This window comes from Equus asinus, chromosome 26 (genome assembly GCF_041296235.1).
Source record: "Equus asinus isolate D_3611 breed Donkey chromosome 26, EquAss-T2T_v2, whole genome shotgun sequence".
Lineage (NCBI taxonomy): Eukaryota > Metazoa > Chordata > Mammalia > Perissodactyla > Equidae > Equus > Equus asinus.
In genome coordinates, this window is record NC_091815.1 from 24,885,327 (window position 1) to 24,910,065 (window position 24,739).

The 24,739-nt window shown below is 40.6% G+C and overlaps 1 protein-coding gene across 8 annotated transcripts in view; it reads right to left on the minus strand.

The window, feature by feature from the left end:
• The window catches only part of LOC106843288 (zinc finger protein 780A), a 31,874-nt gene extending 8,434 nt beyond the window's left edge, over window positions 1–23,440 (minus strand). Inside the window, exons 1-6 of one of the 8 annotated variants that reach the window (XM_070499181.1) lie at window positions 23,253–23,440; window positions 22,503–22,573; window positions 17,865–17,919; window positions 16,290–16,416; window positions 15,102–15,200; window positions 4,994–7,177 (exon numbers count right to left, since the gene is read on the minus strand). In XM_070499181.1, coding sequence (XP_070355282.1) covers window positions 4,994–7,177; window positions 15,102–15,200; window positions 16,290–16,416; window positions 17,865–17,909 — 2,455 coding nt within the window. In that variant the 5' untranslated portion in view covers window positions 17,910–17,919; window positions 22,503–22,573; window positions 23,253–23,440. Of the gene's footprint in view, window positions 1–2,413; window positions 7,178–15,101; window positions 15,201–16,289; window positions 16,417–17,864; window positions 17,920–22,502; window positions 22,574–22,883 lie in introns of those variants that run through there. The other 7 variants (XM_070499182.1, XM_014860251.3, XM_014860248.3 and 4 more) reach the window with 7 other exon arrangements.
• Window positions 23,441–24,739: the final 1,299 nt, after the last annotated feature.

The following is a 24,739-nucleotide window of genomic DNA, read 5'->3' on the forward strand; positions in this document are numbered from 1 at the left end:
CAGAGAGGAAGGAACACTCCCAAACTCATTTCACAGGGCCAGCATTACCAATACCAAAGCCAGATAAAGACACTACAAGATAACTACAGGCCAGTATCCTTGATGAATATAGATGCAAATATTCTTAACAAAATACTAGCAAACAGAATTCAACAGCACATTAAAAGGATCACACACTACAATCAAGCGGTACTCAGCCCTGGAATACAAGGATAGTTCAATATATGCAAATCAATAAATGGGATACACTACATTAAGATTAAAAGATACAAATTATATGCAGAAAAGCATTTTACAAAATTCAACATCCTTTCTTGATGAAAACTTTCAACAAATTCTATATAGAAGAAACATACCTTGATATAATAAAGGCCATTCATGACAAGCCCACAGCAAACATCATACTCAGTGGTGAAAGGCTGAAAGCTTTTCTTCTAAGATCAGAAACAAGACTAAGAAGCCCACTCTCACCACTCCTATTCAACGTAGTCCTGGAAGTCCTAGCCAGAGCAATCAGGCAAGAAAAAGAAATAAAAGGCATCCAAATAGGAAAGGAGGAAGTCAAATTGTCTCTATATGCATATAAATGATCTTTCTGAGAGAGAACCCTAAAGACTCCACCAAAAAACTGTTAGATCTAATCAATGAATTCAGTAATGTTGCAGGATATGAAATTGACATACAAAAAGCAGTAGTGTTTTCATATGCTAAAAACAAATTACCTGATAAAGAAATAAAGAAAACAGTCCTATTTATAACAGCATCAAAGAACAACAAAATAGTTAGGAATAAATTTAACCAAGCATATGAAAGATCTGTACACTGAAAACTATAAGACATTGATGAAAAAAATTGAAGACACAAATAAATGGAAAGATATCCTGTATTCACGGATTGAAAGAATTAACACTGGTAAAATGTCCTAAAATTCATATGGAACCACAAAAGACCAAGAGTAGCCAAAGTAATCCTGAAACAAAAGAACAAAGCTGGAGGCATCACACTTTCTGATTTCAAACTATGTTATAAAGCTATAATAAGCAAAACAGTATTGTATTGGCATAAAAACCAGACATATAGAACAATGAAAAAAAACTGAGAGCCCAGAAATAAACCCATACATATATAGTCAGATAATATTTGATAAGGGAGCCAAGAACAGTCAATAGAGAAAAGACAATGTCTGCAATAAATGGTGCTAGGAAAATGGGATCTTCACATGCAGAAGAATGAAACCAGACTCCTCTCTTACACCACTCACAAAAATGAACTTAAAATGGATTAAAGACTTAAATGTAAGACCTGAAACCATAAAACTCCTGGAAGAAAACATAGGGGAAAATCTCCCTCCCCAAGACACTGGTCTTGGCAATGACTTTTTTAGAAATGGCCCCTAAAGCACAAGTAACCAAAACAAAAATAAATAGGTGGGAGTCCATCAAAGGAAAAGGCTCCTGCACAGCAAAACAAAGGATCAAAAATGAAAAGGCCACTTACAGAATGGGACAAAGTATTTGCAAACCACATATTTGATAAGAGGTTAATATACAAAATATATAAGGAAGTCATACAACTCATAGCAAAAAAAAAAAAAAAAAAACAAACCCCACATAATCCAATTTAAAAATGGGCAAAGGACCTCAAAACATTTTCCCAAAGAAGATATTCAAATGGCCAATAGGTACATGAAAAGCTCAGTACCACGAATCATCAGGGAAATGCAAATCAAAACCACAATGAGGTATCACTTCACACCTATCAGAATGGCTATTATCAAAAAGACAAGAGAGACATGCTAGTGAGGATGTGGACAAAGGGGACCCCTTGTATACAGCTGGTGGGAATGTAAATTGGTACAGCCATTATGGTAGAGTACAGAAGTTCTTCAAAAAATTAAAAATAGAACTACCATATGAGCCAGCATTTCCACTGCTGGGTATATAGGCAAAGGAAATGAAATACTACCTTGAAGAAATACCAGCACCCCCACCCACCCCGTTCATTGCAGCATTATTTACAATAGCCGAGAAATGGAAACAACTTCACTAAGTCTTGAAAGTTCTTATCACACACACAAAAAGTAACTACGTGAGGTGATGGATGTGTTAACTAAACTTACAGTGGTAATCATTTTGCAATATATACATATATCAAATCATTATGTTGCACACCTTAAACTTATAGTGTTATATGTCAATTATGTCTCAATAAAGCTGGAAAAAAAATAAAAAATGGATGAAGTCTGTTTCTGAACTATTAATCCTCACTTTTACTCTGTTGCTTCCTGATGTTGGCCTATGTTTTATTCTGTTCGGCTTAAATTTTTTTCTCAAAGTTAATCAATTTCTCATGTGCCAGGCATAGTACAGGTGCTGGGTATAGAGTGCTGAACAACAAAAAACAAATTCTCATCAAAACACTCTTGGTTTCCTTTATACACTGAAGGATCCTAACTTTGTACAGAGCGCGGCTTCACTCACATCCCACAAGTTCAATAATTATGTTGACATCTTAATGTCGTTCGTTACTGAACTGTCTATTTCAATTTTTATTTTCCGTTTGATCCAGGATTTAAATACACATGATTATAAATTTCCAAAGAGGTGACAAACTCTCCACACAAATTACTTACCAGCTGCAAACTAGAGCTTGACAACAGGGATCTGAAAGCCAGCATCTTACCTAAATGATCAAGCTCAGTTTCACCAACAAAGTGACAACCTGCCCTTAAATGTTTTCTGACATGCTGTGACATACAAACATTACAAAGTATTCTTCCCCCAAAATACATTTAATCGGAACATAATGGAGCCGCTAGACCTAACTTGCTCTATAAAGGATAGAGCAAGGCTAAACGACACTAGAAAGAAACAAAAAATCAAACACCTGGCAGACAATTTTCCTAGACTTCTCAAAAGTCAACATCAAAAAAAGAGAGAATGTTCTAGACCAGTGGCTCTCTGTGGTGCATATCCGAATCACCTAGAGAACTGGTACAGAACACAGAGGCCCTGGCTCAGTGAAGGACGGCAGGACAGGGCCCGAGCTTATTTTTACCAAGTTCCACAGGCGACTCTGACACCTAAGAAAATTTGAGTCACTGTTCCAGACTAAAATAGACTAAAGAGAGCTAACAACCAAATACAGTGCAGAATCTGGAATGCATTCTCCTAAGAAAAGAAACAGCTGTAAAAAGCATTTGAGAGGCCAATAAAGAAATGTGAATATAAGATAGATACTGTGGAATTATGAATGATTTCCTTAAGGGTAATTATGGTACCATGGCTACAGAAGAGCCTGCCTTTATGTTTGGGAGACACATACTGATGCGATAAGGGGTAAAGAATCATGGTGTCTAAAACATGTTCTCAATGGTACAACAAAAAATACACAGAAAAATAAACATGCAAAATTGTTAATAACTTTGAATCTAGGTAGGGGTGTATGGATATTTATTTATAGTTTCAACTTTGCCATATGTGTAAAAATTTTCATGATAAAGAGTTGGATAATACATAAGTGGATAGTTTTAATTTTGCTATTCTTTTGTGAATATCTGATTGATCTCAACTTCTGGACAGAGAACATCAATTATATGTTTTTCTGCCTATTGAAATTTTTATAGAGAAATCACTTCAAAAACTCCCCGATTCTTCAACAACTGTATTTTCAACACCTCCACACTCATTAAACCCACAGGGTTTCTTCCAGCATTAACTTTCTGACATAACTTAAGGAATGAGCTCTTCATGAAAATTCTCTTCTGTTCTTTACATCCTACTAGATTTTATCCAGAAGTTATTTAAAATTAAAAAATGGATGAATGGATGAGGCTTTTCTAAATTATTTGTAATAATACAATTTCCTCTCACATCAATAGCAGTAATGCTAATGAAACAATGTAAAGCTATTCTTTATGAGCACAGGCATGTGCCAAATACTCTTTCAAGGATTTAATATGTACTATAACACATTTATTCCCATAATTGTACAACAATACTACCTATTGTTGCCATTACAAAGGATGCAAAAAGATAAGCATCCAGCCTGATGTCACACAGGTAGTGAAATGGCAATGATGATAAAGTATGTGCCTCAGGTAGACATTTTCTTACATTTGTTCCAGTAAGAGTTTTTCTCTAGTTTATGAAATTAACATAGCTAGTAAAATATCTTTTATGGTTAGTAAATTGTGAAGATGAAGGCTACCCCATATTCCTTACCTTCAAAGACTTTCTCATCCGAAGGCCTCTCTGAACACTAAGGTGTTTACTGTGACTACGAATGTTCCCACGTTACTTACACTCAGAGTTTCTCACCAGAGCACACACTGTGCTGTCAGAGCCAATCTCAGACCACGACGAAAGGTCTCCCCGCATTCTTTGATACTCACGGGATTTCTCCCCAGTAAGCATTCTCTGTTGTTGAGTCAACTGTTCACACCCAGTTAAGGTTTGCCCACATTCCTTATATTCATAGGACTTCTGGCGATTATGAATTTTCTGATGTCGAGTAAGCTGACCATTCACAGTAAAAGCTTTCCCACATTCTTTACATTCATAGGGTTTCAGACCTGTATGAATTCTGTGATGGGCAATAAACACTGAACTAAGTCTAAAAGTTTTCCCACATTCCTTACATTCATAAGGTTTCTCACCAGTATGAATTCTCTCATGTTGAACAAGGTTTGAGCTACAGCTAAAGGTCTTTCCACATTCTTTACACTTATAGGGTTTCAAACCCGTATGAATTCTCTGATGTGCAGTAAAGACTGAGCTAAGTCTAAAAGTTTTCCCACATTCCTTACATTCATAAGGTTTCTCACCAGTATGAATTCTCTGATGCACAGTCAGTTCATAATTACTGCTAAAGGCCTTTTCACATTCTTTACAATCATAGGGTTTCTCACTAGTATGAATTTTAATGTGTTGAATAAGGTTTGAGCTACGACTAAAGGCCTTCCCACATTCTTCACATTGATATGGTTTCTCACCTGTATGAATTCTCTGATGTATTCTAAGGTCTCTACCACGAGTGAAGCATTTCCCACATTCCTTACATTCATAGGGGTTGTCACCAGTATGAATTCTGTAATGCCCAAGAAACTGGTAATGATGTCGAAAGGCCTTCCCACATTCCTTACATTCAAAGGGTTTCTCACCAGTATGAATTCTCTGATGTACTCTAAGGTCTGTAGCATGACTAAAGCCCTTTCCACATTCCTTGCATTCACATGGCTTCACACCTGTATGTATTCGCTGATGTTCAATAAGTTGGTACTGATGTCTGAAAGCTATCCCACATTCCTTACATTCAAAGGGTTTCTCACCAGTATGAGTTTTCTGATGCCGAGAAAGCTGTAGGTGAAGTCTAAAAGCCTTTCCACAGTCCTTACATTCATAGGGTTTCTCACCAGTATGAATAGTCTGATGTTGAATAAGATTCGAGCCACGATTGAAGGTCTTCCCACATTCCTTACACGCAAATGTCTTCTCACCACTATGAATGTTCTGATGTCGAGTAAACTGTGTCAGAAGACTAAAGGCCTTTCCACATTCCTTACATTCAAAGGGTTTCTCACCAGTATGCATTCTACGATGTTCAATAAGTCGGTAATGATATCTAAAGGCCTTCCCACACTCCTTACATACAAAGGGTTTCTCACTAGAATGAATTTTCTGATGCTGAATAAGGTTTGAACCACGATTAAAGCCTTTCCCACACTGCTTACATTCATACGGTTTCAGACCAGCATGAATGCTCTGATGTTGAACGAGGTTTGACTCACGATTAAAGGACTTCCCACAATCTTTACATTCAAATGGTTTCTCCCCTGTATGAATCTTCTTGTGGCGATTAAGCTGGGTAGGAAGACTAAAGGCTTTTCCACATTCCTTACATTCAAAAGGCTTCTCACCAGTATGAAATATCTGATGCCGAATAAGTTGTATACGAAGTCTAAAGGTCTTCCCACATTCTTTACATTCAAAGGGTTTCTTTCCAGTATGAACGCTCCGATGCTGAATAAGGTTTGAACGACGACGAAAGCATTTCCCACATTCCTTACATTCGTAAGGTTTCACACCTGTATGTATTCGCTGATGTTCAATAAGTTGGTACTGATGTCTGAAGGCTATCCCACATTCCTTACATTCAAAGGATTTCTCAGCAGTATGAATTTTCTGATGCCGAGAAAGCTGTAGGTGAAGTCTAAAAGCCTTTCCACAGTCCTTACATTCATAGGGTTTCTCACCAGTATGAATAGTCTGATGCTGAATAAGATTCGAGCCACGATTGAAGACCTTCCCACATTCCTTACATTCAAATGGTTTCTCACCAGTATGAATGTTCTGATGTCGAGCAAACTGTATCAGAAGACTAAAGGCCTTCCCACAATCTTTACATTCAAAGGGTTTCTTGCCAGTATGAATTCGGCCGTGTTCAATAAGTTGGTAATGATAATTAAAGCCCTTCCCACACTCCTTACACACAAAGGGTTTCTCACTAGAATGAATTTTCTGATGCTTAACAAGATTGGAACCACGATTAAAGCCTTTCCCACATTCCTTACATTCATATGGTTTCATACCAGCATGAATACTCTGGTGTTGAACAAGGTTTGAGCTACGATTAAAGGATTTCCCACATTCTTTACATTCAAATGGTTTCTCACCTGTGTGAATGCTCTTATGGCGATTAAGTAGAGTGGGAAAATTAAAACCTTTCCCACATTCCTTACATTTAAAGGGTTTCTCACCAGTATGAAATTTCTGATGTCGAGTAAGTTGCAGATAAAGTCTAAAGGTCTTCCCACAGTCCTTACATTCAAAGGGTTTCTCTCCAGTATGAATACTCTGATGCTGAATAAGACTTGAACCACGACTAAAGAACTTCCCACACTCCTTACATTCATATGGTTTATCTGTATTGTGAATAAGAGAAGTGCGGCGAGTATAAGTGGGCATTTTTTCCTGGCTGATTATCTTTTGATTGACATGTCCCTCTTGATGTCCCTGTGGTCCCTCAAATTTACTTCTGTGTTTTGAATCATTTCTAAAACTGGAGGCCTTGAGGCCAGGAGTTTTACTTATTTCCTTTACACTCTGTTTGGGCAAATTTATTTCATAAATATCATTTTCTGTAGATGACTTGTCAGCTCCAGAGTTTGACTGCAAATCTGAAAGAAAAGGAAAAAGCAAACACATTTTTATTGTCCTGTAACACACACACATGTACAAAATCCATTATAGAATGACTTAAACCTAAAATACTTTCAGAGAAGTTGAAAAAGGATAAGAAGAGCTCCAATAGTCAAGAAAGTTTATGTAAGATGGTGATGTTCATAATAGGGGAAGAGATTAACTTTGTGAAATTTAGGTGTTAAAATCATTTGGTAAGCTTGTTACAAATATTGATATTCAATTAACTCAGATGCAAAGAATCAGAATTTTTAGGAATAAGTCCTATGAAGCTGTATTTTCAACATCTCTATCAGATCATTCTGATGTAGATCAAAGTTTAAGGATCCATACTTAAAACTGTTTGAACGGTTTGTCTTTACTCTTAAAATAAAATCCGAAACCCTTACCATGGATACGCTTACAAGAACTCATACCAAGCTACTGTCATCCTTTGTACCCTACCTCTTCCATACTGCCTTGTTTTAGAAACCTAAAACATGATACAACATTTTTTCCACACCTTCAGGCTTTGCTCAGGCTATTTCATCACCCAAGAATCCTGTGGCCTGGGCTGCCTGTAGGAGACATCCCTCCCATCTTTTAAGTCTCAGGATAAGTATCTTCCTCAGTACAGCTGTGCTTGTTGGGCCCTATCTAAGTGTGTCTCTGTCTTGTATTCTCTATTCACAAGTCTCATTCCTTGCTTTCATAACTGTTTCAATTACTTTCATTCATTCATTGCCCCATTTCTTTTTTTTTTTTTTAAAGATTGGCACCTGAGCTAACAACTGTTGCCAATCTTCTTTTGTTTTTTTTCTGCTTTTCCTCACCCAATCCCCCAAGTACACAGTTGTATATTTTAGTTGTGGGTCCTTCCAGTTGTGGTATGTGGGACGTCGCCTCAATGTGGCCTAATGAGCGGTGCCATGTCTGTGCCCAGGATCCAAACTGGCAAAACCCTGGGCTACCAAAGTGGAGTGCACGAACTTAACAACTTGGCCACGGGGCCGGCCCCTCATTGCCTCATTTCTTATTCTGTATATTTTCTTATCCCTAAATCTGCCTATGGGCAGACACAATCCTGATAGCATTCACCAGTGAATAATAAGCTCATAGCACATAATAGCTGTTAAGTAGATTACTGGAGAATTACTGATAAAGGAAATTAGCCTGAGAATAAATGTATATAATACAAAAATAAGCCACTGGGAAAGGCTTATCATAATTATCACTCATCCAAAACCATTAAAGTTGATAAATAGGACCTTTCTCCTATCACTTCAAATGGAAACAAACGCACATCTGAGCCAGATCTGTCAAGTATATGTAAAAATGGGAAAACAAACCACAGAAGGCAGGTAGAAACTTGAAGCTTGAACCTAGTTAGGTTGATTGCCTGCTGAAATATATCAACAGGTTCTAAAAGAAAATCAACAGATGCTAACACCAAGATGACAGATGTTGGAATTATCTGATGAAAACTTTAATGCCGTAATCATGCAAATGCTCCAACAAGCAACCACAAACACTCTTGAAACAAATGGAAAAATAGAAAATCTCAGCAAAGATGTAGAAGATATAAAGAAGAACCACGGAAAAGTTAGAACAAAAAACTATAATAACTGAAATTAAAATATTGCTGGATGGTCTCAATAGGAGACTGGAGAAGACAGAGGGAAGAAATAATGAACTTATGATAGAGAAAGATTTATCCAATCTGAACAGCAGAAAGAAAAAAGATCGAAAAACAAATGAACACACAACAAGGACCAGGAGGACAACGCCAAAAGCTCTCACATTCATGTCATGGGCATCCTAGGAGAGGAAAAGTGTGCACAGCTGAAAAAATGTTGAACTAAAGGGCTAAAACCTTTCCAATTTTGGCAAAATCCATAAACCTACAGATTCGAAAATCTCACTGAGCCCCAAAGAGAATAAACCTAAAGAAATCCACACCCAAACTCATCATAATCACACCAGTAAAAACTAAAGACAAAGGAAAAAATACTTGAAAGCACCCAAAAAACTCACAACTCATTACCTATCCAATACCTGGACAACGACTCTAGGCTTCGCATCAGAAACAAGGGAGGGCAGAAGGAAGTGACGTGACATTTTAAAGTGCTAAAAGGAAAATTCTGCCCCACATTCTACATCCTGAAAAAGTCTTGGTCAGAAATAAAGATGAGATAAAGATGTTTTTAGATGACAGAATAGTAAAAGAATATCACCAACAGACCTATTCTAAAGACCTGCTAAAGGAAGTTCTTCAGACTAAAGGGAAACGATACCAGAAGAAAATCCGGAACATCAAGAATGAAGGAAGATCAAAAGAAATGGTAATTATCTGGGTAAATATAATAGACCATCTTTTCCTCTTGAGTTCTTTAGAACATGTTTGATGGTTGAAAGAAAAATTGTATCACGTGATGGGGTTTTCAATGTATGTACACGTAATGCGACCACAGCACAGATGTAAGACAACTAAAGCGTGAGGGAACTATTCAGTGAGATGTGACTGGAAAAGGGAGGTCATCAAACAGAAATTTCAACAGGATCTCATTTTGCTCAACAGAAATAACTGTACGTATGTGTGTGAAGGTGTGGAAGGACAGGAGTAAACCAGGAATTACTGAAGAACACAGTTGTGAGGGTTACATTTTTAATTCGGACTTGTCTCTACTAATTTTCTATAATGCACCTGCCTTAAGGCCATGGTAACAAAGAGATATTAAATATTCATATGCCACCAATAAAATGGTTTCAATATGAAGCAAATATAGATAAAATATAAAGGAAAACACATCTACAAACTGAATGGGAGATTCTAACATACCTCTTTTAGTAATTTGCAGAAGTAGATTTTTTAAAAAATTAAATACACATATATATAAAAAACACAAAACAAACTTGACACTACCAACACACATTCCTTTTTCAATCACACAGAACATTTATAAAAATTGACCATATACTGGATTATAAAACAAAGCAAGTCTCAACGTACTTAAAAGGAGTGAAACAACATATTTTCTGACCACAATAAAATCATGCTGTCAGATCAATATCAGAGATTATTCATTTATTTGGAAATGGAAAAGCCATACTTGGTTCACCAAAATTACAGTAATCTATACAGACATGATATTACGTGATTCTTCATAGGATGCTATTGGAATTAGGCCTCCATTGTGGAGTTTTCTGAACCAAATCATGAGAAAAATTTTTAGTCACACATATTCAGAATATCATGCTTTAAGAAAACTGGCCTGGATTTGGACTCTTTAAAAAAAAGAGGCCAAAGTAAAAAATAAATAAATAAAAATAATTTTTTTAAGGCACAGAAGTTTAGATTAAAAGGAAATAAGACCTAACAATAAATCTATTTATGAACCTTAATTTGATCCTAAATTGAAACACGCTCATACAAAAAAATTAAAAATTAAAAAGAAATTTAACAATGAACTGTACTTTAGATAAAGCGCCTGAAACAATGATGATTTTCTTAGGTGTGACAATGATAGGTTATTTAGGTTAATTAGGATAATGAAGTCAATCAGGAATAATGAAAGGTTATTTACGATAATGTCCTATTCTTAGGAGATGCAAGCTAAAGCATTTAAGGTATCTGTCATGATATCTGTGACTTACCCCTCCACACGACAGTAAAAACGGTTTAAAATATTTAGATATATAAATACTTATAGCAAACATGGCAAATGCTAGCAATTGGTGAATCCAGGCAACAGTTTTTTGTGGGTTTTTTTGTTTGTTTTTTTTAATTTTTTTTGTTAAAGATTTTCTTTTTTTTTTCCTTTTTCTCCCCAAAGCCCCCCAGTACATAGTTGTATATTCTTCGTTGTGGGTCCTTCTAGTTGTGGCATGTGGGATGCTGCCTCAGCATGGTTTGATGAGTAGTGCCAACGAAACACTGGGCCGCCTGCAGCGGAGAGCTCGAACTTAACCACTCGGCCACGGGGCCAGCCCCCAGGCAACAGTTTTAAATGGAATTCACTTATTCTTTTAACTTTTCTCTAGGTTTGAACATTTTCAACATAAAAACCTGGGAAAATTTAAGGGGAAAAAAGTACTCTTGAGTCAAATAAATAATCAAGAAAATTAGAAAATATATTGAGGGAAATGAGGAGTGAGCGCTAATGGGTATGGGGTTTCTTTCTGGGGTGAGGAAACTGGTAAAGAACTGACTGCGGTGAGACATGTGCCAGTCTGTGAACACACTAAAAACCTCTGAATGGTAGACCTTAAATGGGTGAATTTTATGGTATGTAAATTATATCTTAATTGTTATATTAAAAAAAGAACAAGACTTTGAACTGTTATCAACATACAAACACTCAGGGAAATTGTTCCATGAGCCCGTAAGACTGTGTAGGAGAAAAAGTTCAAACAACCAAATTGACCAGAGATACCTCACACACACGTACATTCTTAGAGAATTCACACTAAATGAGGATTATCAAGATGAGATTACAGCATATAATGACAATGCACTTTTTGAAATGTATGGGAAAACTACAAAAAATGGGGAGAAAATGTGGAGAGCACAATCTGTTTTCAATAATCATAGCGTCATGGTAATGCTGGCCGTGTTATTCTCAGGATGTTTTGCATATAATGTGAGATAAAACAAATCAGTAATTATAGGATATTCTGTTATCCCCAGTATCGCTGAGAACCAGGAATTTCAGTTTGAGAAAAAACAAGACACAGATTTAAGATAGATTAGATTAAGTAAATACCCTGTAATCCTAAAACTGAGTTAGAAAGAGCAGTGTCAACTTGTGGGGCATTTATCCTTAAAACAAGACTACACGTGTTTATTTCCTATCTCTGTCCCCTGAAAATGCCTAAAAGCAATGACCTAACCAGGCAGGATGAGCACCCCTGGTACCCAGACTGTGGTCTTGAAATATTATTTTCCATCAAACCAACCATGGCTTTCTGGAGAAACGTCTTATTCCAGGTTTGGAAAAGGACATGTACAAGACAGGCCTGGAACAGGCTGTCTTACTAGACAGCAGGAATCTCTCATAGTCCACCAGAGCCAGGTTAAAAGGGCTCAGGAGCCAAGCTGAAGAGGCTGGCGCTGGCCAATGAGGGGACCAATTTGAGCATCAGTAAAAATAGTAACTTGGGACCAGCCTGGTGGCAAAGTGGTTGAGTTCACACACTCTGGTTCAGCGGCCTGGGATTTGCTGGTTTGGATCCCACGTGTGGACCTACATGCTGCTTGTCAAGCCATGCTGTGGTGGCGTCCCACATATAAAATAGAGAAAGATGGGCACAGATGTTAACTCAGGGCCAGTCTTCCTCAGCAAAAAGAGGAGGATTGGCGCCGGATGTTAGCTCAGAGCTAATCTTCCTCACACACACACACAAACACAAAATAGTAACAACAGAGTAAAATACATCAAATATTTTAATTCCATGTATTCAATCATCACAAAAAATAGGTCACCTTTGAAAGGATGCTAGGAAACTAACTCATTATTTAGAAAACTGGTAAACAAAGGCAAAGAATCAAGTATTTATCTGGACTTTTCCAAATGATCTATATAACTGAGTAACCAAGCAGTACATGAGGCAGTTTCTCTTTACAGATGCACTCTAGCTGATACAGAATAAATGACAGAATTCGAGTATCACCAATCTGCAAGCTCTAATGAATTAATGGACACAGTAACGGACCATCAAAGGCTGCGAACATCACTAAAACCAGACATCCCGACATCGTGTGCCAACCGACTGAAGAATGTCACCACCACCTCGCCAACAGTCTTGCCAAAACGACCCCCAAAACCTGAGTCAGATTAAACTTCTAGACCCAGCGATCAATCTACAGGAAGCAGAGGACAGAGGAACATGCTAATCTATACCACAGGGTGCAATCGGCAAAATCCAGATGGTGGGAAACCAGAGCACAAACGATCTAATCTTATCACGAAAAAACTGTTAAGAATAGGGGCTGGCCCTGTGGCCGAGTGGTTAAGTTCGCGCGCTCCGCTGCAGGCGGCCCAGTGTTTCGTTAGTTCGAATCCTGGGCGCGGACATGGCACTGCTCATCAGACCACGCTGAGGCAGCGTCCCACATGCCACAACTAGAAGGATCCACAACGAAGAATATACAACTATGTCCTGGGGGGCTTTGGGGAGAAAAAGGAAAAAATAAAATCTTTAAAAAAAAAAAAAACTGTTAAGAATAAAAAAAGGTTAAGAGAACCTATAATTTCAAAGAGACTAAAGACCTTCTGAAACAACAGACAAAATAAATCCGACTGTGGGAGATGCTCATTGAGATGAGAAAACTCTAAAGAAAACTCTTCTCGCAGGGAGGGAAAGGCTTGTAATTTGTGAAGAGGCACTCCGGCGCAGCTGGCAGAATCCTAACTCACGACCTGGTGGTGAAAGTGCGTGACCCTTAATATAACTAATCACGCAATTCTTTGTTTCATGTGGTTTTCTGGATTCTTGTCATAGTTTGTTTACAAACTACGAAATGAAGAAAATTTTAAACATCGTAATTGGCTACAAATAACTTGGAAAACATTCCCTATTCCTCACAGTGACGACCAAAACCTTGTTCGGTCTGGCCCTGGCCTAACTCCCAGACCTCCTTCCTACTCTCCCTTCACCTCGGCTCTAACTTTTCTTTTTTTTTTTTAAGGTAGCTTTTTGGTGAGGAAGATCGGCCCTGAGCTAACATTTGTTGCCAATATTCCTCTCTTTTTTTTCTCTCCCCAAAGCCCCAGTACATAGTTGTGTATCCTAGTTCCTCTACGTGGGATGCTGCCACAGCGTGGCCACATGAGCAGTGTGTAGGTCCACACCCAGGATCCAAACCGGCAAACCCCGGACCGCAGAGCGCGTGAACCTAACCGCTTGGCCAATGGGGCCGGCCCCTCGGCTCTAACCTTCTTACTGCTGCCAGTCACACAGAGATCACTTCCTGCTCAGACAGAATGCTCTCGCCCAGGGATGGGGTCTGAACCCCTACTTTTGGGAGAGCATGCCCACTTCAAGACACGTCCCCTGACCACTCGGGCTCTGTCATTCTCACCACCTTATTCCCATTTACTTGTCTGCACAGCATGATTCGTGACGTTACTGATCTAGTCATCTGCTTATTGGTTTAATCTACATCTTGCCCACTGCAGGTGGAGTCCAGGAGAGAGAGCAGGACTTTATCAGTCACGTTCGTTTCACTGTATGGACAGTGCCAACCACAGGGCCTTGCCTGCAGTGGGCACTCAATAAATATTTGCTGAATATAAGAATACATTCTTTAGACAGGGGAAGCACATATAGAAATCTAAATGCAAAGCAGGGCTGGAAAGCAGCTGGATGCAAAATCTACGTTAAAAGTTTATACTAGGAGCCGGCCCCGTGGCCGAGTGGTTGAGTTCGTGCGCTCTGCTTTGGCGGCCCAGGGTTTCGCTGGTTCGGATCCTGGGTGCAGACCTGGCACTGCTCATCAGGCCACGCTGAGGCAGCGTCCCACACAGCACAACCAGAAGGACCCACAACTAAGAATACACAACTATGTACTGGGAGGCTTTGGGGAGAAGAAGAAGGAAAAAAAAAGAAGATTGGCAACAGATGTTAACTCAGGTGCAATCTTTAAAAAAAAATTTTTTTAAGTTTATTCTGGGAAAGAAAGGCACTCAGCACTAAAAGGGGAGGGGAATAAGAGAAGAGAAATTCAGTCATCAGTAAAAGATGAAGTTCCTCCAACAGCTCGTGCTGTGATCTTTATTTCCTTCCCAGAGATCAGGCGTTTTCATCTAAGAGGCCTTGGGTCTTCGAAGAAAGGTTTCCAAACCACCTCTCAGGGGTGTGACTCCTCTCTGACCACGGGGGCCCCAATGATTATGGCCCCCTGCTGGCTTTCCCCTCACTCACCTGGGTTCCGTCCGCCTGTTTCTTTCCTCACACCCATCCACGGCTCTTTCTCCTGCTCCAGGAGGGTAATGACATCTGGCTTAGAAATGGAACTTCCTCCTTAAAAGAAAAAAATGACACATGATGTAGAAATTTTTAATTAAAAAAAAAACTTCAGTTGAGACCTGGTTAAATTTACAACTAGTTAAAAGTCAAAATGATACTGAGAAAGACTTCAGAGAAGGGTACGAGAATTGAATAAGAGACCAGTGATCTTAGAAAAAGGACTTAGCATCATTTAAAGTCATATAGGGTCTGCCCTTGGCGTGGAATTATAACTTAGTGGTTGAGAACATGAACCTTCAAGCCTGACCGCCTTGTTCAAATCCTCTGTCAGCCACTAGCAGTAGAACCTTAGACAAGCTATTTAAACTCTCCGTCCCTCAGTTTGCCCATCTCTAAAAAGCGGATGATAATAATACCTATCTTATAGGACTGACATTAAAATGAAATTAGTTAATACATGTAAAACGCTTGAAACACTGCCCGGTATTTAGCACTACAAAGTTAACTATTATTACGCTTATTGTTGTTATTTATTTTGCCTTTTTAGACATTTTTGTTCTTTCTTCGTACATTCATTCAATGAAAAATACAAACTTCATGGCTTGCAACTTTCAACTACATGGCAGGGAAAGGAATGTTTGCTGAAGGACATGGAATGTGTCCACTTCAGTTTTAAACAAATTCAGTTGACCCAATCAAAATTATGGACATCATAGAGGCTTTTTAGAAAAATTCAAAACACTATTCTCCTTGCAGGCGGGTCAGAAAAAAAACCCAGATAGCCTACAGTAATTCTGCAATCAAACACAATGTGAAACTTGGTTTCTCAGCTAATGATCATGCAATGAAGGTCTAAGTTTTCAAATTCACTTCCTCGGTCATTAAGAAAGAGGCAGCCACAGAGAGGACCAACGTAAGGGAGAAAGTTCACTCAGCGATGGGCAAGATGCAGGCATTTTCAACCCAACAAATCCCAAACTATTTCTTTCGGTAGCCAGAAGAAGGAACTCAGCTACTGCTTAAATGACAGCCCTGAAACTCATGGTGAAGACAACAGACACTGACAATTTATCATTAATAATTATAAGTATTTAATAGTCATCCACATTTAGTAGTAATGAACATCGGGGCAGACAGCCTTACCGAGTGAGGCCAGGTGGCTGTAGTTGTCCAACATCACATCGCGGTACAAGGCCTTCTGAGCGGGGCTGAGACACGCCCACTCCTCCTGAGAGAAGCTGACGGCCACGTCCGCGAACGTCACCGATCCCTGAAACCACAGACACACGTATCACAGTGAGACTGAAGGAAATCATTCCAGATGGAAGGAGAGGGAGGGAAGGACCACACTGCAGGAAGGGGGCGATGCGGAATTCCGCAGGGCGCCAGCACGTTCTTGAGGAAGCCCACTCGCGCAGAGCAAACTTCTTGGGTACCGTGCGATAACTCACTAATCCCAGCATGTCTGGGGATGGATTAAAAAAACCTGAATTTCCCTACTACCTAGGCACCATGCCTGCCTCACAACGCTGTAAGTGTGCACTTCTACACCATGTTCAGCCAGCCCTGGGGGTCTAGTGGTTCAGACTCAGCGCTGTGCTCACCGCTGCGGCCCGGGTTCGTTTCCCGGTCAGGGAACCACACCGCCCGCCTGTCGGGTGTCACACTGTGGACAGCTGCGTGTTGCTGTGATGCTGAAAGCTATGCCACTGGTATTTCAAACGCCAGCAGGGTCACTGATGACGGACAGGCTTCAGCGGAGCTTCCAGACTAAGACAGACTAGGAAGAAGGACATGGCCACGCACTTCCGAAAAAATGGGCCATGAAAACTCTATGAACAGCAGTGGCGGTACACGGGGCCACCAGGAGTGAGAATCAACTCGGCAGCAGTAACAACAACAAAAACACCGTCTTTCCCCTTTAAGGTATAAGAAAACCAAATTTCATGAAACCTTTCCCCCAAGTTTTATAGAAAATATCTATTTTAGAAAACAGAGTTTACATAAAATTGAGAATGTTCTCATTCCTCAAGTTCATTATACTAGCTGAGGCCGAAAGCATTTTTTCTTGTCGTAAGTGATTTTTATAAGCTGCATAACAGTCCGTATAACTGACACACTAGATTTGATCCTTCTTTTCTGTTTATATATTCAGATAGTCAACGTCTCTATGGTCTTTCCCAATTCCGGGAATTTACAATCGCCCACCACTTACACACTGGACGATCTTCCTGTTACCATCCACCGTCCTCACCGAACTTTCCTAAGAACCTCATAAATAGATCATCTTGTCACACATGGAGACCGAGGCCACCCGACAGCGAATCCCATCTTATCCACCTGGAAAGCTCGAGTCTGTGGAGAAGTCTCGAGGTTTTCCCAAGTGTGGTCAAATGAGCCAGTCAACTCTAACTTCTCAAACCCCACAAACCCGCTTCCCTGTGGGGACCGACCCCCCATGGCTCCAGCGTTTCCTTTGACAGAGGACAGAGCACAAAGCAGAAGTTAAACAATGCATTTAAAGAAAACGTCAACACCAGTTGGAAAAGAGAGACACGGACAGGAAGAGCACTGAGCTTTCTTTTCCCACCAACCTTCACTGTAATGGGACCAACTGGGGTGTAGGATCATGGATCCTTAAGGGAGCTCCAGGGGAAGTCATAACTGTCACCTAACCTGAAAGTCATCATATTTCAAGGGGAAGAAATAGCAACTTACGTGGACCATGTTTTTAGAATTACAAAACAGGTCAATCTTCCTCATGCTTCCTCTCCTAGAGAAAAGAAAGAAGGGTTTAAGGAAAGCTGTGCCTCAGTGCTCTCAAAGTGACTTAAATTAATAGAACAATTGTTTCCTCCATTTCTATGTCTCAACTACCCCCCTCAGACTCCTCTTCCATCCCTTCTCTCTTCGCACACATCCACGCGCGTGCACACACACACACACACACACACACACACACACACACGCTCACTCTCTCATGCAAATGGCAACCAGTAAGAGGAGTATGGACAAAATCAAGCTCTCCTCCAAACCCCAGGGAACCTATTGTCCTCCAAAATATCTCAGCAGGAGGGATCCTGGCCAGCCGTCCACTCCTGGGATGCGCATGTAGGCCTAGGACCGGCCCCTCCTCCTGCTCCGTGCAGATCCTTCCCACCCGCTCCCAGGTTTCAGGGCTGGGAAGGGGTCACATCATCCAAACCAGAATTCTTGGTGAAGTGGGGGCTGGGGAAGTGGAGCGCAGCATGAAATCTGGAAAGGCTGTCGATGGCACTGCTCAGGCACTGCTCGGCATTCCGAGCCCAACAAAGCCACCGGGTTAAATAAAGCAGAGCAGCCACGCAATGAATACTCAGTGGTCACTAAATGTTCAAGATATAAGGGCAGCAGAAAAATCAGCCTACAAAACAGGATGTGTGATATGGTTACACACATAAAATATATGTATAAATAACTATAAAGACTAACAGACGTTGAGAGAAAAAAATTCCAGAAAATTATATGCCACGTTAACAGTTCTTAACTCTGTATTATGGCCCCAATTCTCTACTTTCTGTTTAAGGTTGTTTCATAATTGTTCTAACTGTGGCCAGGCATTAACGTGGAATATACATACAGTTATATTCAAATACAGACACACACACATGCATTCACATACGTTTACAGATTTTTCCCTATGAGGAAAGTGTCCTCCAAACCGGATGAAGGACCACCTTTTATCCAGACAGCTTCCCTCCGACCTTGGTGGGGAAACTCAGGAACTCTAGTGACCTCTTGTCTTCACGTCATGGGTTTGTTCCCTTCATTTCCCAATTCCTGAACCAACCCTAAGATGTCTGTTTTTATCTGATTATGTTAGATTCATTTTTAGAAAAAACGTCTGCAGGCCCCCAGGCAATATCCTGTGTGCGTCAGCGATGCTCTCATTGCTGCTCCTCTCACGTCTTCCTAATAGAAGGTTTATTACGTTTCTAAACCTGTCATTTTAGTCATCGTGTTCTCTCAACAGCTGCCGAGTCACCTTCTGTTATTAGTCACTTTGCATTTAACATATTTAGAATTTCTAAGTCAGGTTCAAATCTCACAACAGGATTTGATTTAATGCTACAGAAATCCCATGGGCTTATTAGACTTTGGTCAGAGCTTGGTGACTACAGAGTAAAACAGGTCTCCTTCCTGTCAACTCTCAAAGTATGCTAGGTGAAGTTTTCTGATGGCCTTATCAATTCTGCCATATCCTTATTCTTATTCAGATTTTATTTTCTCTGCTGGATAAAAAGAAGCTTAAAAGTGGTGGGTGGGTCTTTCAGTCATTACATCCTCCAAGTATAATCACACTATCTACCACCTTGCAGGCACCTGAGCATCTTATGATTAACCCAAACTCCAGTTCTAGAAATTTTCCACAGGAAACAGCTATAGAAGCTCACACAATATACGCACAAGGATGATCACCAAAGAATGACCAAAAATCAGAAAATTAAGTATCTAACAGTTGGCACATGGTTAAATAAACTACAGGCCACTATATGATGGCATACCAGGCCATTATTCATTGTGATGGTCACATTAATTGACGAAGAAAACATTTATGATGAATTATTACGTGAAGCAAGCAGGATTTTGAAAGTCCACCTAAATTCAAATATGGTACCCTGTCATTAGTAAAGAAACCTCACAAGTTTTGTCTTCACATTCAGGATGTGGACCTGAACTGGGACAATTAACTGCTCGGTGCCTCTATTTCCTCGTTTGTAAAACAGAGTTACCAGCACAGAGAGCTGTCAGGAAGAGTAGAAAGAAAATTCAGTGAAAACATACAATGACATACAATAACTGTTAGAGATGTGTCCTCATTATTACTGAGGAGAAAGAAGATGACATCTGCTAAAGAAACTTAATTCTACTGTTTTCTTTTTTCTTGTATAAGTCAGATAGTAAAATACAGTATAAGGCCTCTTTCTTAGAATGCTAACCAAAAACATTCAAAGGCTAGCCTGGAGAATGAAATTCTTAAATAACACTAGCAAAAAATGTTCTCATAAAGACAAGGAGAAAAGGCACTCTTGGCACAGAACCCTCAGAGGGAGGGACTGGCACTTTGCTCTTCTCTCCCAGACCCAGAAATGAATGAAAACCACATCTGAATTGAATTTATTTTTCAAACTCATTCTATTCTACAGAAGCAAAACTCTCCTATCCACACAGAAATAACAATTCGAAAAACATAAACCAAAACATCAATAATGACTATCTCTAGAGGGTGGGACTATAATTTTAACTTTCTTCTTTTTAAGCTTTTAAAAAGAACAGTTCCACCCTATTCCATCATTAAAACTACACAATAAAGCTACTTCCAAATTAAAAAATAAAAACAGAGTTATCAGGGAGGGAGCACTTCCAATCACTAAAAAACTGAGCTTGTCATGAGGGTCAACAAAGAAATCAATGTGACCACAACAAATACCATCAACCAGTGCTAACATCCTTTAGCTCCATCTCACCAATATAATCAGACATTTTCATTATGAGGATTCTTCTCCAAAAGAACACAAGGCAGGTAAGTGGCACGTGCAGACTGAGTGAGAAAACGCGTGGAAGATACAGCCCCACGCTCGCTTCTCTTCACTGAACAGCCAATTAAAATATCCCTTTGGATCTGATGCTTACAGAACGCCCTCGCTCGGGAAATGGGAGTCACATACAAGATTTTCTTGAGCACTGCTGTTCACAACATGAAGACTGCTTAACGTTGTATCAAATATTTTCTCTTCTCATGATTCTTTATAAGCAGAACTTTATTAAGTGCATCATATTCTAGCACCCGAGTCTAGTATGATTTGCTTAACTACTCAGTTTGTATAAGATCGTTTAAAATGTCTCTCCAGGTATTAGGGTCCTTTGATTCTAAACCAGGGTTTCTCAAACTCAGCATTACTGACGTTTTGGCCCAAATAATTCTTTGTTGGGAGGGTGGGGAGGGCTGGCGTGTGCATTATGGAATATTTAGTAGCATCCTTGTCCTGTACCTGTGAAATCCAAGTGGCATTGTCCCCCAGTGTGGCAAGCAAAACTGTCTCTAAATATTACCAAATGTCCCCTGGAAGGGGCCATCTCACACACACAGACACACACCCCCCACTGAGAATCAATGATCCACACCAATGGATCCAAACTACCCCCCCCCCCACAGACACACAAACACACACACAGACATACACACCCCACTGAGAATCAATGATCTACACCAATGGGTCCAAGCCTCACACACACACACAAACACACACACACACACCCCATTGAGAATCACCAACCCACACTAATGGGTCCAAGCCTTTTGGGTCACATACACTTCTGATAATCCCATGAAACTATCTACATTCTCTCCCCCCAAACACCACCATTATAAATTCTCTAACACTTCCATATACTATTTCAAGGAGTTTGTGGTCCATAAATAACCATAAATGGAATCACAGGGACTCACATTAAGAATTTCTATTCTAGATCACTTGAGCATCTCACTCATTTTCTTAATATGCAGACAGCAATCCCAATAAATCACACATTCCTAATGCTCCTGTTGTATAGAGAGTTGAGAGGAATGAGCTAAAACGACGACGCATGAGTAACAGCTAAAACATACCATGCACTTATTAAATGGCTGGCATTGCTCTAGGGGGCTTCACACATATTAACTCATCTAATGTTCATTACAGACCTGAGACGAGAAAGAGAGCCAAGATTCCAACCCAGATACCCTGGGTCCACAGCCCCCACTCTTAACCACAACATGACACTGCTTCCCACAGTCCACACAAGATGAAAACCAAAACACACCTTGGCTGCCAAACCTCAAAGGAAACCGGGCCAGGAAGACAAATGCCAACTGGTGGGACTCCCTGGAAAAATTCTGGCTCGTACTGACACCATCTTCTGTGGCTATCACTTCCCCACTCCTAAAGCCTCACAGACCGACTGAAACCATGTGACCATCTCCATTCTTCCCGTGCTTCAAAAAGCAGGCCCGTAAAGACCAAAAGATACCTGGTGTGTGGTTCCACCTCGACACTAATTTCCTTCTTACCTAATCAGAGTCTAAAATAAAGCTTTAACATCAATCTCTGGAAGTTTATTTCCATATCATCTTAAAAAAAGAGAGTGCACAAGAAGATGTAAACAATTTACCAAATGGCTAAGTGGATATTAAGTAAAGGGATGAGGGACAATGGTCGACCACAATGGTGGGGTATCAATTTGCAGGTCTCTCTCCATTTACTGAAAATTTACCGGAACCTCTATATTCTAAAAACAGAAACGCATTTCTTAAAGAAAAACAAAGCACGAACTCACCCTTGACTTTCAGACGCGCCGCAATAGTACTCTCATCCTCCTTGCGGTCCTTCTTTGGGATAACGGTACGACTGGGGGAGGAGAAGGCAAGCGTGAGACCCCAGGCTTTTCCTGGAGCGCAGACTAAATGTGAAAGCCCCTTCCAGGCCCACACCTTCCTTTACTTCGCACAAAATGGGATGGAAGTAAAAGGAGGAGGAGTCGGTCCCTGAGTCCGAAGCTGGCTCCTGGGGACAGAGCTCTGAGAACGCGGGGGTTCTCAACAGGTGGGGGCGAGCGGGGAAAAGGGGGGCTCAGAGGCACCTCCAGCTCTAATCTCCCAGCCCAAGCCCAGGTCTGTGCCTTCTTGGGGAAACCTTCCTTCCAGGCGCAGGATCTCACCGCGCTGCTGTGCCCACCGCTCTGCGGCAGCCCCCGGGGCCGGGAGGGGAGAAGACGCAGGAAGCAGCAGGCCACTGGGCTCGGCGACACTCAGCCGCAGCAGAGCCAGCTCAGGGTCCGCACGCCCCTCCCGCGTCACAGCAGCCCCCGCAGGCCCTGCGCTGCCCCGCGCGGGGCACCACGCGCGCCCTCCCGCGCACACGCCCACGCTCGGCGCCCGTCACTCGCGATCGCACGATCCCCCTCCCCGGCTGCCCGCGCGCGCACGAGCCTGAGGCTCCATCACGTCACAGGCCGGTCCTGTTGGGGTGCTAGTCCGCAGAGACCTCCCCCAGGCTGTGACGTCTTTCTCGGACCCGAGGGCCTCACCTGCTACGCCCACGATCCTGGGGACGGGAAACGGACCGGTTAATTTGGCGCGGTGGCCGCTGGGAAATATAGTCCGAAACAGGAAGGAGCGTCAGAACCCTGGAGCTCTACGATCCGATTGATCCCAGCATGCAACTCGGGCCGCCCCTAGAGCCGAAGCCTGAGCGGGAGTCCAGGCCGCGGAGTGCGCAGGCGCAGGCCAATGCTAAAGGTGAGAATCCTGTTTGGGAGGAATACTGCTCCTTGGGACTTCAAGGTAACTTACTTTTTTCTTTATGGAGAAGAATGCAAATGAGCATAACTATTAAAGAAGAAAGAATCTTATATATAGGAAACCCTAAAGACTTCACCAAAAACTGTTAGAATAAATGGATTCAGTGAAGTTACAGAATGCAGAATCAATGTACAAAAATCAGTTGTGTTTCTATACACTAACAGCAAACTATCCGAAAAAGAAATTAAGAAAACAACCTCATTCACAACGGCATCAAAAACAATAAAGTACTTAGGAATAAATTCAACTAAGGAGGTGAAAGATCTGTATACTGAAAACTAAGACATTGATGAAAGAAATCAAAGAAGACACAAATAAATGGAAAGATATCCCATGCTCCCGGATTGGAAGAATTAATATTGTTAAAATGTCCGTACTCCCCAAAGTGACCTACAAATTCAATGCAATCCCTATTAAAATTTCAATGGCATTTTTCACAGAAATAGAAAAACAGTCCTAAAACTGGAATGGAAACACAGAAGACCCCGAATAGCCAAAGCAATCTTGAGCAAGAACAAAGCTGGAGGCATCTTACTTCCTGCCTTCAAATTACAGTCATGCATCACTTGATGGGGATACATTCTGAGAAATGAGTGTTTCATCATTGTGCAAACATCATAGAGTGTACTTACACAAACCCAGATGGAGAGCCTACAACACACTTAGGCTGTAAGGGACTAATCGTATGGTGTATGTGGTCTGTCACCGACCAATACGTCGTTATGCAGCTGATGACTGTGTATTGCAAAGCTAAAGTGTCAAACAGTATGGTGCTGGGATAAAAATAGACACATAGACCAGCGAAACAGAAAAAAAAGCCCAAAGTAAACCTACACATAAATCGTGACCAAATCTTCGATAAGGGCGCCAAGAATACATGATGAGAAGGATAGTTTCTTCAATAAATGGTGCTGGGAAAACTGGATATCCACATACAAAAAAATGAAATTGGACCCTTATCTGACATCATACACAAAAATCAACTCAAAATGGATTAAAGACTCAAACATAAGACCTAAAACCATAAAACCCCTAGGAGAAAACAGAGTAAAAGCTCCTTGATATTAGTCTCGGCAATGATTTCTTGAATATGACACCAAAAGTACATAAAACAAAAGCAAAAATAAACAAGTGGGACTAATTCAAGCTAAAAAGCTTCTTCACAGCAAAGGAACAATTAACAAAATTAAAAGGGAACCTATGGATTGGGCAA